At 38.7% G+C, this 18,414-nt stretch overlaps 1 protein-coding gene across 1 annotated transcript in view; it reads left to right on the top strand.

Moving 5' to 3' along the window:
• The window catches only part of Dnah3 (dynein heavy chain 3, axonemal), a 912,075-nt gene that overhangs the window by 268,433 nt on the left and 625,228 nt on the right, over window positions 1-18,414 (top strand). Inside the window, exon 16 of the mRNA XM_068228454.1 lies at window positions 14,202-14,346. Within this exon, the coding sequence (XP_068084555.1) occupies window positions 14,202-14,346 (145 nt within the window). The remainder of the gene's footprint in view (window positions 1-14,201; window positions 14,347-18,414) is intronic.

Here is an 18,414-nt window from a genome sequence, read left to right as displayed (position 1 = left end):
CCGAAGAGTGAGGAACCCAAACCTCAGAGACGTTGTATCGTGTGTTGAAAACACGAAGAAAAGAAGACATCAGTGTACTGCTGCCAGGAGTGTGAATTGGGTCCCTGTCTCGAAGAGTGCTTCGAACTCTATCACATGGAACTAAATTACTAAGGAAATGTTAAACAGTTATTTAATTATCTGCACGTACTTAGTTCTGTCATAAGGAATTCCAAATTTCGTGAATATCGGGCTACTCTTATACTTGTATCAATCAATCAATCAATCAATCAATCAATCAATCAATCAATCAATCAATCAATCAATCAATCAATCAATCAATACTGTCGCCCAGGTGGCAGATTCCCTATCTGTTGCTTTCCTAGCCTTTTCCTAAATGATTTCAGAGAAATTGGAAATTTATTGAACGTCTCCCTTGGTAAGTTATTCCAATCCCTAACTCCCCTTCCTATAAATGAATATTTTCCCCAGTTTGTCCTCTTGAATTCCAATTTCATCTTCATATTGTGATCTTTCCTACTTTTATAAACGCCACTCAAACTTATTCGTCTACTAATGTAATTCCACGCCATCTCTCCGCTGACAGCTCGGAACATACCACTTAAGAAGTAAGTATAAATAACCACCTAATCGATACTTTATTAATGCCTCAGGCAAAATTGAATAAAATTAAAACTTACAGGACATGTTTTGACCACTTAGTGGTCCTCTTCAGCTGTATAAATAAAGAACTGAAAAGAAAAACATTGACAAAAAACATTGACCACTAAGTGGTCGAAACATGTCCTGTAAGTTTTAATTTTATTCAATTTTGCCTGAGGCATTAATAAAGTATCGATTAGGTGGTTATTTATACTTACTTCTTGATTAAACATCGATACGGTCATGAAATGGACAACTTGTAATACATACCACTTAGTCGAGCAGCTCTTCTTCTTTCTCTCAATTCTTCCCAACCCAAACTTTGCAACATTTTTGTAACGCTACTTTTTTGTTGGAAATCACTCAGAACAAATCCAGCTGCTTTTCTTTGGATTTTTTCCAGTTCTTGAATCAGGTAATCCTGGTGAGGGTCCCATACACTGGAACCATACTCTAGTTGGGGTCTTACCAGAGACTTATATGCCCTCTCCTTTACATCCTTACTACAACCCCTAAACACCCTCATAACCATGTGCAGAGATCTGTACCCTTTGTTTACAATCCCATTTATGAGATTACCCCAATGAAGATCTTTCCTTATATTAACACCTAGATACTTACAATGATCCCCAAAAGGAACCTTCACCCCATCAACGCAGTAATTAAAACTGAGAGGACTTTTCCTATTTGTGAATCTCACAACCTGACTTTTAACCCTGTTTATCAACATACCATTGTCTGCTGTCCATCTCACAACATTTTCGAGGTCACGTTGCAGTTGCTCACAATCTTGTAACTTATTTATCACTCTATAGAGAATAACATCATCCGCAAAAAGCCTTACCTCCGATTCCACTCCTTTACTCATATCATTTATATATATAAGAAAACATAAAGGTCCGATAATACTGCCTTGAGGAATTCCCCTCTTAATTGTTACAGGGTCAGATAAAGCTTCACCTACTCTAATTCTCTGAGATCTATTTTCTAGAAATATACCAACCCATTCAGTCACTCTTTTGTCTAGTCCAATTGCACTCATTTTTGCCAGCAGTCTCCCATGATCCACCCTATCAAATGCTTTAGACAGGTCAATCACGATACAGTCCATTTGACCTCCAGAATCCAAGATATCTGCTATATCTTCCTGGAATCCTACAAGTTGAGTGGAATAATCTTTCCTAAAACCGAACTGCCTTCTATCGAACCAATTATTAATTTCACAAACATGTCTAATATAATCAGAAAGAATGCCTTCCCAAAGCTTACATACAATGCATGTCAAACTTACTGGCCTGTAATTTTCAGCTTTATGTCTATCACCCTTTCCTTTATACACAGGGGCTACAATAGCAACTCTCCATTCATCTGGTATAGCTCCTCCGACCAAACAATAATCAAATAAGTACTTCAGATATGGTACTATATCCCAAACCATTGTCTTTAGTATATCCCCAGAAATCTGATCAATTCCAGCCGCTTATCTAGTTTTCAACTTTTGTATCTTATTGTAAATGTCATTGTTATCATGTAAATTTTATTACTTCTTTGGCCTTAGTCTCCTCCTCTATCTCGACATTATCCTTGTAACCAACAATCTTTACATACTGCTGACTGAATACTTCTGCCTTTTGAAGATCCTCACATACACACTCCCCTTGTTCATTAATTATTCCTGGAATGTCCTTCTTGGAACCTGTTTCTGCCTTAAAATACCTAAACATACACTTCCATTTTTCACTAAAATTTGTATGACTGCGAATTATGCTTGCCATAATCTTATCCTTAGCTGCCTTCTTTACTAGATTCAATTTTCTAGTAAGTTCCTTCATTTTCTCCTTACTTCCACAGCCATCTCTAACTCTATTTCTTTCCAGTCTGCACCTCCTTCTTAGTCTCTTTATTTCTCTATTATAATAAGGTGGGTCTTTACCATTCCTTACCACCCTTAAAGGTACAAACCTGTTTTCGCATTCCTCAACAATTTCTTTTAACCCATCCCAGAGTCTGTTTACAGTTTTATTTACCATTTTCCACCGATCATAGTTACTTTTTAGTAACTGCCTCATGCCTGCTTTATCAGACGTATGGTACCGCCTAATAGTCCTACTTTTAAGACCTTCCTTTCTATCACATTTATTTTTAACTACCACAAAAACAGCTTCATGATCACTAATACCATCTATTACTTCAGTTTCCCTATAGAGCTCATCTGGTTTTATCAGCACCACATCCAGGATATTTTTCCCTGTGTTCGGTTCCATCACTTTCTGAATCAGCTGTCCTTCCCATATTAACTTATTTGCCATTTGTTGGTCATGCTTCCTGTCGTTCGCATTTCCTCCCGCTACAATCACATTTCTTTCCATGTCGTTTCCCACATAGCTGACTAACCTATCAAATAATTCCGAATCCGCGTCAGTGCTACCCTTTCCTGATCTGTACACTCCAAATATATCAAGTTGCCTATTATCTTTAGAAATGAGCCTTACACCTAGAATTTCATGTGTCTCATCTTTAACTTTTTCGTAGCTTACAAATTCTTCTTTCACCAGAATGAACACTCCCCCTCCCATCCTTCCTATCCTATCTCTACGATACCTACTCCATTCCCGTGAGAAAATTTCTGCATCCATTATATCATTTCTCAGCCATGATTCAACTCCTATTACAATATCTGGTAAATATATATCTATTAAATTACTTAATTCTATTTCTTTCTTTACAATACTTCTACAGTTCAACACTAACAGTTTTATGCCATCCCTACTTGATTTCCAGTTCCCTGTTCCCTTATCACTGCTCCCTAGGCCATCCCGTTTCCCTGAATGTACCTCCCTATTACCCTTCCAAACAAATTTCCTAACTTATACGTACCACTGCGGTTTAAATGAAGGCCATCTGAGCACAGATCCCTATCTCCTACCCACCCATTAGGATCTAGAAATTTCACTCCCAGTTTCCCACATACCCACTCCATAGTCTCATTTAAATCCCCAATCACCCTCCAGTCAGTATCCCTTCTACACAGTATTCCACTAATAACAATCTCCGTTTTCTTAAACTTCACCCGTGCTGCATTCACCAGATCCCACACATCTCCATCTGGTACTTATATCAGCTTGCCTTACGTTGTTGGTACCAACATGAAACACTACCACCTTCTCCTTCCCCTCCTCCCTCTCTTCTACTTTCCTCAACATCTGCCTCAACCAAATTCCTAGATAACACTCTACCCTGGTACCCTTTCCTCCACACACTTTCCCCACGTGTCTAACGATGGAATCCCCCATGACCAGAGCCTCAACCCTACCCACCTCATTTGATCCCCTCTCCTCCTGGTCCGCCCTATCTTTCCTGATAGCTGCAGAAGCTACTTCCTCCTCCCTTTTCTCCTTCCCATGAGCCTGTTCCACCTGTCTTTTCCTATCCTCTACTCTACATTTCCCTTTCCTGCCTTTTCCCTTCCTCCTACTTCCACACATCTCACCAACAGTTCCCTGTCCCTCATCTTCCCTCTGTTGTTCTACCTGGAGTAACTCGTACTGATTTCGCACAGACACCTGTCCTGAATTCTGATCCTGAATGGAGCCCTTAGCCTGCAATCTCCTTCCCCTTAGAACATTAGACCACCTGTCTTCTACAATTCCCCCCCTTTCCTTCCCCTCCCTCTTGTACACCTACTGTAACCTGTACATTGTTTAAGGGAGTCCTATCTTCCTTCCTGTCTTCTGTGAGAATCCTAATTATCTCCCTCAAACTTTCCAACTCCTCTCTCATACCCTTCAATGCCTCGCCACACCCACAGTTCATACACTCGCGCTCCTTAGCCATTCCTTACGGGAAGAAAAATGAAAATAAAATAATGAAATAAAATGAAAATAAAATAACTTATTTGCAAAAAAAAAAAAAAAATGAACGGAGGGATATATTGTCTGGGATAGTACTCAAAGATCACACGACTGTAAGGTAATTTATATATGACTACACTACAATACTACTTAGTCGTACTCTATTATTTATCCTACAACCCGTAACAGGATAAAAACTGCTGTTAATTACTGAATACACAAGAACTACACAATTCCAAACGTTGTAAGTGAATCAATATATTTCAGTCGCGCGTAGTTGAAATCTCATCCGGCCGCGGGGTAGGAAGCTCTTTAAATGGCTGCAACGCTGAGGGGTTAATAGAAATAACCATAAATGGTAAGAAAATCAAAATTGTCACCCAATTCAAATGCATAGGTGAAGTAATAACAAACAACCCAAACAAAAAAACCTCAATCTAAATAAGAACAAACAAGCTAGCTAAAGTACAAAAATTAACCTGGAGTATCTGCAAAAACAAAAATGCCTATATCCATACACACAAAGCTAAAACACTACAACCAACACGGTTATAAAACCCGAAGCAACATATGCAGCAGTGACATATTTTCACCTGAATGAACAATCAGAGACTGACAGACTCCAGAAGATCGAAAGAAAAATTAGAAGAACCTGCATCAACAAAATATACCAGATATTAATATTATTGCAGATCACGCTCTTTCTAAAACAAATGTTATTAGAAACTTTTTATTTTGGAACAGTGGATTATTAAACATTATGTTTCTGGTCACAGACTTAGACAGTTAATTGGAGGTTATACACGGCCATGTGCAACTGCAACAGATTGACTTTGGCCAAAATTTTGAATTGAACAATACTTCGACCGACCAAGATCGACTCGATCTGGAAGGTGCGAGTTTCAAGATTCATGCCAAATCTGCGCGCTTAAAAATGTGGATGCCAGTTGACCTGCTGACAGACTTCAGTTTTGTCTTCATTAGTAAGGAATTTCACAATTTTTTCTGTATCCATAATTAGGCTGTGACAAGACAAATATGCATTTAAATCTAAGAATTTCATTTTTTATCCGTATTGAACTGAGAATGTAAGATAGGAAACTTAAAAGGGTCCACCTTTTCAATACAAATAATGTTATAAGTTTATTTACAACATATATTTACACTTGGAACTAGTTTCGACGCTGTTTGGCGTCATCTTCAGCCAAAATGTGGGAAATAGGCATAGGCGTAGGCATGCAGACATTTACATTATACAAGATGTTAAATCAGTGTGATTAAGTGAGAGACATGAAATAGTGAATTACAATGTCAGTTTACAAAATGGTCATGAAGGGTGAGTCAAAATTTTATAAACATGAGTTAGGGCTCAAAAACATAATCACTTAAAAAACATATAAACCGCAACAAAACCACGCGGAAGTTCGAGATGAAATTGGCATTGGAGATTCAAATTATTTCAGACACTCTTCCATTGAATGTTGCCTGCCGCGAGTGTAGTACAAAAGACAAATATGCACCACGCTGTTCAACTTCACACAATTATGTTCCAGATGTGGAGGCTATCACGCGACAAATATTCACTACCCTTCACTGTGTAGCTGACTACTTCCAGCCATTTAGTAGCCATCTCCAGCCAAATAAAAATTAAACAGATTATGTGATAACTAAAACATATATTTACCAGACAAAGACCATATTGGAGGAATAATTATAACATGAAAATACATATAATAATAAAAATTATGTTTATGATCTTCTTGTCATAGTATGACCTCAGGCAGAGAAGTGAATCTGGAAATGATAGCCAGAACTAGGAATGAATAAACATACAGAAAATAAATTTAAAAGGAAAAAAAAAATTCTTTATGAGACTCACCTCTATAGTGAAATGTACAATATATCCAATGTCTGATGTAGAACAAGCAATGACTTGCTGGAGGAAGCAGGCAGTATAAACAAAGGAGTAGATAAGGAGAGGAGGAGAGGGGGTAAAGAAGTGAGAGGATGGGAAGGGGGGAGGGGTTTGAGGGGGTGGGCAAGGTGAGGGAGGTGAGAAGGTGAGAAGGGATGTCTAAGATGGGGCTGAAGGATGCGGAAAGGAAGACTGCTGCTGAGAGGGGAATTTAAAGAGATTATAAAAGAAAGAATTATTTTTATCTGAGACATTGTTACTGAAGATAGGAATTAAAACGTCAAATGAAATGTTTGATTTCTCTGAAATTTTTGTATAACTTTGAGAATTTTCATGTCTTGGTTGATATTGGTGAACTTATGGTTAGTATCACCCATGTGTAGAGGCCTGCATGGGTGCGGAAATCTGCGGATTTCCACGAAGTTAGTGTCTTGGTAGAGACAAACTGTATACCAGTGCAGATAATTTTGCTGATAATTTCCAAATAATGAACTTTATTGATTTTCGCTCAGGTACACCCTTACTTTTGCTTTTAGTTAGGCAACCCTTGACATTGGTATGGGAGAATAGTGATATACAGAGCCTTGAGATCATAAAGCCGTAAATCTGACCTAAGCCTAACTGTCTTCAGCCCGCAGTTAGTGGAAGAAAGGAACAAAAGTCAATACGTCGGTAGTTGTCGCAAGAGAAAATCCCTCATAAACCTGTAACTGTAGGGGTTCTGGTGCCAGGTATGAGGCCTATTATATTATGTTAAGAGATCTATCCATTTAAATATCTTGGGTGTAATATACTGTAGGTAAATTTTTATAATATCCACAGATAACCATTTGCGGATGTGGGTGCGGATGAAGGAAGTGCAGATGCGGATGTTATTTTGTATATCCGCACAGGGCTCTACCCATGTGCTGTCCCATGGCCAAAGATCTGTCATATTTCAGGGCATTAACATGCTCTAAGTATCTTGTATGGAAGCTCCTACCTACCTTCCTCAGTTATTACAATCGAGTCTATAAACACCTGACTTGGTGAACTTATTGCTATGGTTAATAGAATTGGTATTGTGTAAAATATCTGTGTTTTTATTACAAGTTTTTGAAGGCTATTTTAACGTCATGCTTTTTAAATATGTTTGTGATTTGGTATTTATTATTAAACGTAAAAGCAGATAAAAAATTGTTGTGAGTTTTTTTCTTTTGTTCAGGTGGTTGAAGGTTGGTGTTAATGTTTATTAATAATTTTCTCTGTAAAGGAGCTGTTGTAGCCATTAAATTTAGCTAATAGCTACAGTGTTGCCAGTGATGTGGAATCGTAGGATACCTTAGCAGTACCTGTTGTATTGATAGTTCAAATGGAGCAGTCTACTGTCTGACGAATCCCTGGAACAGTTCTTTTTTCTTCTTCATCATTTTGTTTTACATTGCACTGACACAGACAGGCCTTATGGCGATGATGGGATAGAAAAGGGCTAGGAGTGGGAAGGAAGTGGCTGTGGCCTTAATTAAGGTATAGCACCAGCATTGGCCTGGTGCGAAAATGGGAAACCACGGAAAACCATCATTACGGCTGCCGACAGTGGGGTTCGAACCCATTTTCTCCCAAATGCAAGCTCATAGCTGTTCGATCCTAACCGCACAGCCACTTGCCTGGTGGGAACAGTTCTAAAGCAAATGCACAAAGTGGTTCTTTCATCTTAACAATCAAGTCAAAGTCACAACGGCTTAAGTCCGGGAAGTATGGTGGATGGTAGAGCAATTCCCAGCCCGATCGATGGAACAAATAAGCAACAGCTTGTGCTGTATGCGGCCAAGTGTTGTCTTGCAAAATGATGGCTGGGTCCTGCAGAAAGTGTTGTCACTTCTTTCTCAAAGCTGGTCACTGGTTGTGTTCCAAAAATGAACATTAATACTGCGCATTGACGGTCTGCTATGGAGGAATATAATGCATTAAGATAACACCATCACAGTTGTACACAAGAACAACCATAACTTTCACGTTGCTGGGTTTTTGATTTTTTAATCTTCATGGTGACTTGTAAGGGCACTATTCGTTCAATTGGCATTTCAGTGTGACTCCTATGATTTGGCCCGAGTCTCATCCAGCATAATGATATGGCATAAGAAAGCCGCTCCTTTGTGTTTGTAGCATTCCGAGTGGTTGCAAACAGTGTCTTATCGCAACCATTTCTGCATTTCTGTCAAATCACTTGCTCCCATCATGATGCAATTTTTCTCATGCTCAGACATTCCTTCAGAATGCGAAGCGCAGTCATATGCACTAATCCGGTGTCTTGGGTCAAGTCACAAATCGTATGACGTCAATTAGTGTCCAGTAAAATGGCAAGAGCATACACTTCTTCTTCACTGACAACCAGACGACCTGGCCGATGCATGTCTGCCACGTATTGGCGCCCCTCATTGAAGGCTTTTACCCACCATGCCACTGTTCTTTAACCATATGAAATGAATTTCATTTTGATCCATATTGATGATGTTCTGTAAGGCAATGCAGATTCCCTGCAAGCTTCTTGAAGACCTTGATGACAGTAGTATGCTGTATGACCTCTGGCACATTCAATCTTTATCCAACTCTGTTGATTCTGTTTCAAAAACATCATCACAACACTACCTTAGACTGCTAGCTAAACAAGGCTCTGTTGCTCTCGCCAGTTCACATGCGCGTGATGTGGGAAGGGAGAGTCCATGTGCTGTGAGGTAAGGTAGGTGATCAACTAATCTAAAAAGCCACCTAATCGAGTATCGAGTATCAATTAAGTGGCTTTTTAGATTAATTTGTTGATTAAACTCATCGATACGGCCATGAAGTGGACAGCTTGCAATACAGTAAGGTAGGTGTGTAACTAACATGTGCTATCCACAGTGTTATTACATTCCGATACATGGTGTCTCTACAGCAGTGTTGCCTCTATTAAAGTTCCAACATTTCTATTTACACCTTATGTGATTATGACTTTTGTGATCACTGGAGTGGCTACGGTAAATAGTAGGGGGCTCAAAGAGTCCCCTTGTAACATACCATTTATTTATTCAAGTTGGTTTGATTTAGAGACCATATCATCAATCTCTGTATAATTTCTTGTAAGGATGTTTCTGATGAGCTTTGTCACATCATTATTCCAGATTTTCTATAATAAGTGTTCTGCTTATAAGTTCAAAAGCATTCTTATAATCAATGAAAATTGTGTGAAGCTCTCTCTCTTTTTTTTTTTTTTTGCTAGTTGCTTTACGTCGCACCGACACAGATAGGTCTTATGGCGACGATGGGACAGGAAAGGCCTAGGAGTGGGAAGGAAATGGCCGTGGCCTTAATTAAGGTACAGCCCCAGTATTTGCCTGGTGTGAAAATGGGAAACCACGTAAAACCATTTTCAGGGCTGCCGATAGTGGGGTTCGAACCTACTATCTCCCGAATACTGGATACTGGCCGCACTTAAACGACTGCAGCTATCGAGCTCGGTAGTGAAGCTCTCTTCCTGGGTTTCTGATAGCATACATATCTTCTTGTAGGCATCAGACAGCTTGTGTGAAAAAGTAAACACAGTGTATTGATTAAACACTAATCTTAGTATGTCCAAAATAATTATAATAGGCCAGGGCCTTAGATCCAGATTACAGGTAAATTAAGGGGACAGGAGGTGTTCATGATTTTTCTACCTTGGATCACCTATCAGCGACATGAGAAGTTTTGAGACAGAAATTAGAAGACAGTTGTTATAAAGTAGCTCATCAGGATCTGGAAATAACAAACAACATAAAGATCTGACTAGACAGAGCTCTTGTTTACTCTGTATTTCTATATGGTTATGAAACACAGACCCTAAATGCCAGAAACAACACATTGATGCATTACAAGATATTAGAAGATGCATCGATGCATCCGAGATGTGGTGATGGCGCAGATGCTGTGTGTTAGTATACTGAAAGAAGAACAAATATTCCCATCACTGAGCAACTCAGCATCTCTAAACATCTTTCTCTCCATGTCAATCAGAATATCCTTCAGTTCTTCAGGCACATCATGAGAACAGATCAAGAAAATCTTGAGAAATGCATCATGCAAGGGAAGGTAAGAGGTATAAGGCCATGGAGAAGGAGAGCATGTAGGTGGATTGACCAAATTAAGAAACTTACTGCATTACTTCTTCAGTAGACCTTAAGAAGAGCTCAAAACTGTTCAGGTTGACAAAGCATAGTTAATAGAGTCGTGGTGCTCAGATATAAGTAAAATGACTTGTGATGATGATACTTCTGTAATTATGCATAACCACATTATTTTACAATATAAAATACACGTACAGTAAATTGCAATTATATGTATTCTGCATTCATTCTCAACATTTGTACATAAATTTTTAAACTGTCTTCGAACTTAACACCAAATAAGACTTTAACTACCATTATTGTCAATACTGTACAATAGGACGGCCTTGTTTTGAGTGAAAATTCACCAACGTGTTCACTAGTGTAACATTTTTTAGTTAATTTTGATATTTTGTTAATGATAAGATTTTGTAAATGTTTTTTAATGTATTCGCTCAGGTAACATATTTTTATCATTCCCAACCAGACGTCTGGTAGAATTTTGAGGTATTTGATATGACTGATGATGCCCTACAGAAGGGGCGAAACATGTCTCAATGATTTTTGACGATGTTTAACTAATACGTTAACATCTTGTACTGTATTGAATAGGTTGAGTTAAAATAAATTTCTTATATTACTATAAATTACAGATAGGTCTTACGGTGACGATGGGACAGGAAATGGCTAGGAGTGGGAAGGAAGTGCCCGTGGCCTTAATTAAGGTACAGCCCCAGCATTTGCCTGGTGTGAAAATGGGAAACCACAGAAAACCATCTTCAGGGCTCGAATCCTCTATCTCCCGAATAATGGATACTGGCCACAATCAAGCGATTGCAGCTATCAAGCTCGGTGTCAGAATTTGGCAGAGTTTAGAGAGACTTAAGTAGGAACAAGGCACCTGGAATTGATGACATTCCCTTAGAATTACTGACTGCCATAGGAGAAACCAGCATGGCAAGGTTATTCCATTTAATGTGTAAGATGAATGTGACAGAAGAAGTGCCATCCGATTTTCAGCAGAATGTTGTTATACCTATTCCCAAGAGGTCCGGTGCTGACAAGTGTGAAAACTACTGCACCATTAGTTTAATATCTCACACCTGCAAAATTTTAACACGTATTATTTAAAAAAGAATGGAAAACCAAGTTGAAACTGAATTGGGAGAAGATCAGTTTGGCTTCAGAAGAAATGTAGAAACACATGAAGCAATCCTGACTTTTACGTCTCATCTTAGAGGATGGAATCAAGAAGGACAAGCCCACGTACATGGCATTCATAGATCTAGAAAAGGCTTTTGATAATGTTGATAGGACCAAGCTATTTGAGATTCTGAAGGTGATCGGGATCAGATACCGAGATTGAAGAATTATCCTCAATCTAGATAACAATCAGTCTGCAGTGATAAGAATTGAGGGCTTTGAAAAAGAAGCATCAATCTAGAGAGGAATGAGGCAAGGCTGCAGTTTGTCCCCATTCCTTTCCATGTTTATGTAGAACAGGCAGTAAAGGAAATCAAAGAGGAATTTGGAAGGCATCACAATCCAAGGAGAGGAAATCAAAACCCTGATATCTGCTGATGATATTGCTGTTTTATCTGAGACTGCAGAAGATCTAGAGAAAATGCTGAGTGGTATGGACGGAGCCTTGGGTAAGAAGTACAAGATGAAAATAAATAAGTCCAAAACAAAAGTTATTAGTGCAGCGAACAAAGTCAGGTGTTGCAGGAAATATTAGATTAGGAAATGAAATCTTAAAGGAAGTAGATGAATATTGTTACTTGGTTAGTAAAATAACTGCCAATGGCGGAAGTAAGGAGGACATGAAATGCAGACTAGCACAATCAAGAAAGGCCTTTCTTAAGAAAATAAATTTGCTCATTTCAAATATCGATATAGGAATTAGAAATATGTTTTAAAGGCTTTCGCCTGGAGTGTGGCATTGTATGAAAGTGAAACATGGATGATAACTAGCTTAGAAAGAAAGAGAATAGAAGCTTTTGAAATGTGTGGTGTTACAGAATAATGGTGAAGGTTAGATGGATAGATCGAATCACGAATGAAGAGATACTGAATCGAATTGGTGAGAAGAGATCGATTTGGCTAAATTTGATGGGAAGAAGAGACAGAATGATAGGACACATCTTAAGACATCCAGGACTTGTTCAGTTAGTTTTTGAAGGAAGTGTAGGTGGTAAAAATGGTAGGGGTAGACCAAGGTATGAATATGACAAGCAGATTAGAGCAGATGTAGGATATAATATTTACATAAAAATGAAAAGTTTAGCACAGGATAGGGTGGCATGTAGTGCTGCAACAAACCAGTCCGATGACCCAACAACAAGCAGTTATCTGGGAGTTGAAATAATACAATAGTGAGACTTGTGATGACCAAATACAATTTTAGACTAACTTCACTTCATTTCCCCATTAGTAATAATAATAATAATAATAATAATAATAATAATAATAATCGTATGTTCTCAGTTACCGTGTGCAGACATTTCAATTTGACGCCATCTGGCTGTCTGCTCGTCAATTTCGACGTTCCGTTTTACTCTAGGCCCACTAGATTGCAGACAGAGTAAACCGGATCTCTCTTGGGCGTCTATGGCTGAGATTTAATGAATTTTGTTGGGTAAATACCAAATGTATCACCAGAGATCTTTTACATGCTGACATCATACGACATGGAGTGTCGAATGGACTTTTTTCCGCCCTTCAAAAATCTGACTACCTCTGCCGGGTTTGAACCCGCTATCTTGGGAACCGGAGGCCGACACTCTACCACGGATCCACAGAGGCATTTCCCCATTGATTTACTGCAAAGATGATCCTTTAGGTAGGGAAAACAAATAGAACTAAAAATTTATGACAGTTTTTTGTTCTCTGTTTTTGACACACCTGTTACAGTTCGTGCGGATCATGTTTCAGATATATGTAAGAATCTGAAAAAAGGAATTTAGAGGCATTTTCTATCGCTATAGTAATAAATTCAAACAAACGATTTGCTTTTTAAACAACGTGCAGTTTGTAATCTCCACTCTTTCAATGTCTAATAGACTTCGCCCCAAATAGTGTTGCACTCATGCTTATTTTTGTAAAATCCTTGCCTTAGTCAGCCCATTATCATAAGGCTATACAGTGGCTCAGAAGCATAAAAATAAGGCTTGCAAAGATAATTCAAATGTGAGAAAAACTCAACAGCCCATGTTTCACAACAAAGTTTTCAAAAATTATATATTAATTGCATTCATAAATAAATATTTAAAGATGGCACAGTTTTTTTTTGTTTTTTGTTTTGTTTTTACCCAAATGACTGATTTCCTAATAGTATTTATTTAATGGCTTGAATGTTCAAAAACCCATATGTGCTGTTAAAATTGTTCAAATTCTATTTGTTTGTGGTGGTGGTGGTCGGCGGAAAGTAAATGCCCTTAACACACACACCCTCTCCTCTCCCTCGGATATGGCTTTGCTCAGTTGTGATACAGGTGGAGTCTCATTTACATATTGCTGAAGAAAGCACTCATATCATAACATATGACTGTTTCCATGAAAGACAAAAACGTAGCTTGCTATATGTTGTATTGACAATTATTGTAAACTGGTAGCCATTTAACTAAAAAAAATGTGTTATGAGCTCACTGAAATCTGTTCACTGATATTTGGTCTCTTTCATGTGCTTTGCAGAGTATCAATGAGGAAGAGCAACTACTAGACTTCACACCTTCCCCATTCCTTGTGCTTCAGAACATGCTGGCACTAATTGATCCTTTGGACCGTCTTTGGCACATTGTACTCTCCTTCCACCAGAACTATGAAAAGTGGTATTATGGTTAGTATTTTATCTTTGAAATACAAACTGAAAATAAATAAATGTATAACACCAGGCATGGAATGCAGTTAAATGAAGTCAGGTGCTTCATATAATATCAAATTAGCAGATGGCATCACAGATGGAGTCTTGAATCCTGCTTTGTGGTTAATAATATAACTTGTTACAGCAAAAATAAGGAGAATCTAAAATGTTGACTAGCTGAAGGAAAGTTTGTTGAGAAAGGGAAATTTGCTCAACTCACATTTAGATTTCATATAATTTTTCTGGCATTGAATGTATTATTATTATTATTATTTTATTTATTTAGTTTGTTTCAACCCATAAAGGATCACGTAAAGCAAATTATGATTTTGTTGTTGTTATTTTTCTTGTACTTCCAGAATTCTTTCATCATGTCACTATGTTTAGCTCGAACGTTTGTCTGTCCATTTTCTCCTAGATCTGCTGGGCTTATTTTCTGAAGCAACTTCCCAAGTGTAGATCTGAAAGTTTTGCGGCCTTCCATATCTGTAGGTGTGATGTTGGCGTTATTGAGATCAGTTTGGACTTGTTTGATCCAAACCGTTGTTGTATTTAATGTTTGTGAGTACATCAGTATTTTCTTTTTAGTTGGTTGTCATTTAGCCTCATGATTTCAACTGTCATTTACGGAAATTTGTTTCAATGTTTAAGTATTTTCCTGTGGTATTGTGTGATTGTAGACGATATCCTTCTGTAAGTTTTGGGCCAAGGATTTTTCGGATGATTTTCCTTTCAGCTTTCTTGATATTTTTGAGATCCCTTTTATAATTGAGGTTTAAGATCTCACTGGCAGAGAATGTTTCAGGTTTGACGACTGTCGTGTAATGTTGAATATTTGTGTTAAAGCTCATGCACTTTTTGTTGTAGATGTTTGCAGTTTTCCCATATGCTTTCTGCATTTTGAGTTCACATGATTTTTGTGCTCTTCTTTCTGTACCTGTAGGTTCAATGATTTCACCTAAATATTTGAAATGATTAACCTTGTTTATTGTGCCGTATTTTGTTACCAACGTTTGTGGTTCAGTGTGTTTTGTAGCCATGAACGCAGTTTTTGTGAAGGAGATTTGTAAACCAACTTTCTCAGCACATTCTTTGAGGAGTTCAATTTGGTGAATAGCCGTCTGCTCATCTCCGGAGAGGATTGTTAGATCATCAGCAGAGGCTAAGCAAGTAACGTTGATATTATTCTGTTTTCTTCCTAACATGACAGGTTTCCAGATGTTGTGACTTTTCAGTTCTTTTTCCCATTCTTTGTTGACCTTATCAAGAATAACGTTGAACAGCAACGGAGAAAGACCGTCACCCTGCCGGTTTCATCATCATCATTATCATCATCATCATCATCATCATCATCATCATCACCACCGCCACCACCACCACCACCACCACCACCACCATCATCAACATAGCCTTAGGTAATGTGTGTAGGCATTTTGATTTGATGCCATGAAGGCTGCCTACACATCAATTTTGATATTACATTTTGCTCTCCCATATGACAGAGTAAACCATATCGCTCACTTGTGGAGATCATGTGGGTGAGTTTTAATTAATTTTGTCAGATAAACACCGTACGTGTCACCAGAGATCTTTTACATGCCGACATCATACGGCATAGTGTGTTGAATAGACCGTTAAAAAAATCTGACTACCTCTGCCGGGCTTAAACCCATGATCTCAGGATCTGGAGGATGACATTCTACTGCTGATGTATAGAGGGAGCTACATCGATTAAATCAATCATGAATCAAATCTCTGAACAAGTCCTAATGTATGGCCTGCAGACAAAACATAGTTTTTGATTTCACAATTACTTGTTTTAAAGTAACTGGGGGATGTGAATACCATTAGTTTGTGGCTCTCTACTTAGGTGGCCAAGGTTTGAATTCTATTGGATACTCAGGTGGAATTTTCACCTTAAAAACTGCATGATGTCAGGATAGGGAGCCACCAACTGCAAAAATGACTGGGATAAGCTGAAGTAGTACTGAATTTATAGCAATTTATTTTTGTCTAAATATAAATGTAGATTTAGCGTTAAAACCTAGAAAATCACTGACAGCCAGTAAAATAGATATGAGCCCTGGGAGGCCCACTTCAGCAAGATACTGAATCAGCAAAACTCCTCATCAGCATATTCACTAAAACCTAGTGGAGCAGAGTTTAAGGACTACATACTCTTCACAAAAGAGATGGTGCACAAAACCATACTCAGTCTGAAAGACAAGAAACCATCAGGTCCAGATGGCATAAACAGAGAGCACCTAAAGACAGCAGTGGACATTCTGTTGCCAACCATCACAAACCTCATGAATATGTGTTTGCAAGCAGGAGACATTCTGAAGACGTGGAAAACTTTAATAATTAAGATGTTCTATAATGGGAAAGGAGACCCACAGGATCCCAACTCCTATAGGGGGGGGGGGGGTCACATCTGAGTACAACCTATTGAAGTTGCTCACAAAACTCATAACGGATAAACTATGCAAGGAAATAAACACAAAAATCCTGGAAGAGCAGTTTGGCTTCAGAAGAGGTATGAGACGGATGACGCAGGCAATAACTTTTTTTTTTTTTTCTAGGGGCTTTACGTCGCACCGACACAGATAGGTCTTATGGCGACGATGGGATGGGAAAGGCCTAGGAGTTGGAAGGAAGCGGCCGTGGCCTTAATTAAGGTACAGCCCCAGCATTTGCCTGTTGTGAAAATGGAAAACCACGGAAAACCATCTTCAGGGCTGCCGATAGTGGGATTCGAACCTACTATCTCCCGGATACAAGCACACAGCCGCGCGCCTCTACGCGCACGGCCAACTCGCCCGGTCAGGCAATAACTAATCTAATAGACGACATAGGTAACTCTCAGACTACCAAATGGAAAGTTCCCTGCTGTGTTCATCGACTTCATGAAGGCATTTGACACAGTGAAGAGAAACATCATCTCCTGGAAACTTTACACTTTAGTCGAGGAAAACAAGGTTCTCTTTAATCTGGTTCATAACATGCTGAAAAGCAACACAGGCATAATCTCAGACAACGTTGCAACATCTAAAGGGATTAATCAGACCAATAAGTGTGCTGCAAGGGGATCCTCTCAGCCCTCTACTGTTCAGTGTCGCCAGTTATGATGTACAAGCAATAAGAGAAGAGACGGAGAAAGTGAGAATATACCTATATGCTGACGATGTGGTAATATGGTCAGAAGACATCGCAGAAGTACAGAAGGCATTATGCTCTGGAGGTCTGGATGGAAACTAATCGTTTAAGGTCAAGCGCAAAAAAGACCGAAAACATGATCTTCAGAACTTAAAAGCAAGACGCACTACAAATCGTAAACAACTTCAGATACTTTGGCGTAACCCTACGGATGACTGCTCGTTCCTACAGATTACACATACACAAAGAGCAACAGTAGCAATAAAAGCAATATACAACATCAAACTTCTCAATAGATTATCTCTGAAGACTGCCATGGCTCTATTTGAAGCCAAAATAATTCCTATTTTGACTTGTGGAATAGAGATTATTTGGGATAAGCTGTCAGTGAACAACCTTAGAACGTATGAAAAGGTCAAGGCTCGCTTCCTAAAGACAACCATTGGTATTTCTAGATATACAAGATCAATACTAGTATATGAACTCGCCGGAGAACCTTTCCTAATTAAAATGCTGAGACTTAAGCTACATTTACCCTCTACAGATAGTTAGAAGAGGCTACTGCAGCAAAGAGGTGAAGAAAACCAAGATCTGGACAGAGTTCTACTCTCCAAGGCCATCGTGGACAAGTCATGGGTGGACACAAACCAGGAGCTGCGGCATTTCGTGGCCTCAATGGTAATACACGGATACCACCGCTGGGCTTGCAAGTTAAAATCCTTCCATGACCTAGGCAACAAGTGCGAGAGTGAACTCTGTGATAATCTATGTGAACTCTACCACGAGAAGTGCAAAAAAATACCCAAGTCTATAATAGAGTTCTGTACGAGCACCGAGTGAACCTTTCAATATCACACAGTGCTTCTTTCTAATCAATGCATAATTTGT

The sequence above is a fragment of the Anabrus simplex genome, chromosome 6 (genome assembly GCF_040414725.1).
Source record: "Anabrus simplex isolate iqAnaSimp1 chromosome 6, ASM4041472v1, whole genome shotgun sequence".
NCBI lineage: Eukaryota > Metazoa > Arthropoda > Insecta > Orthoptera > Tettigoniidae > Anabrus > Anabrus simplex.
Note: the sequence above shows the minus strand (reverse complement) of the source record. Positions and strands in the feature narration are given on the sequence as shown.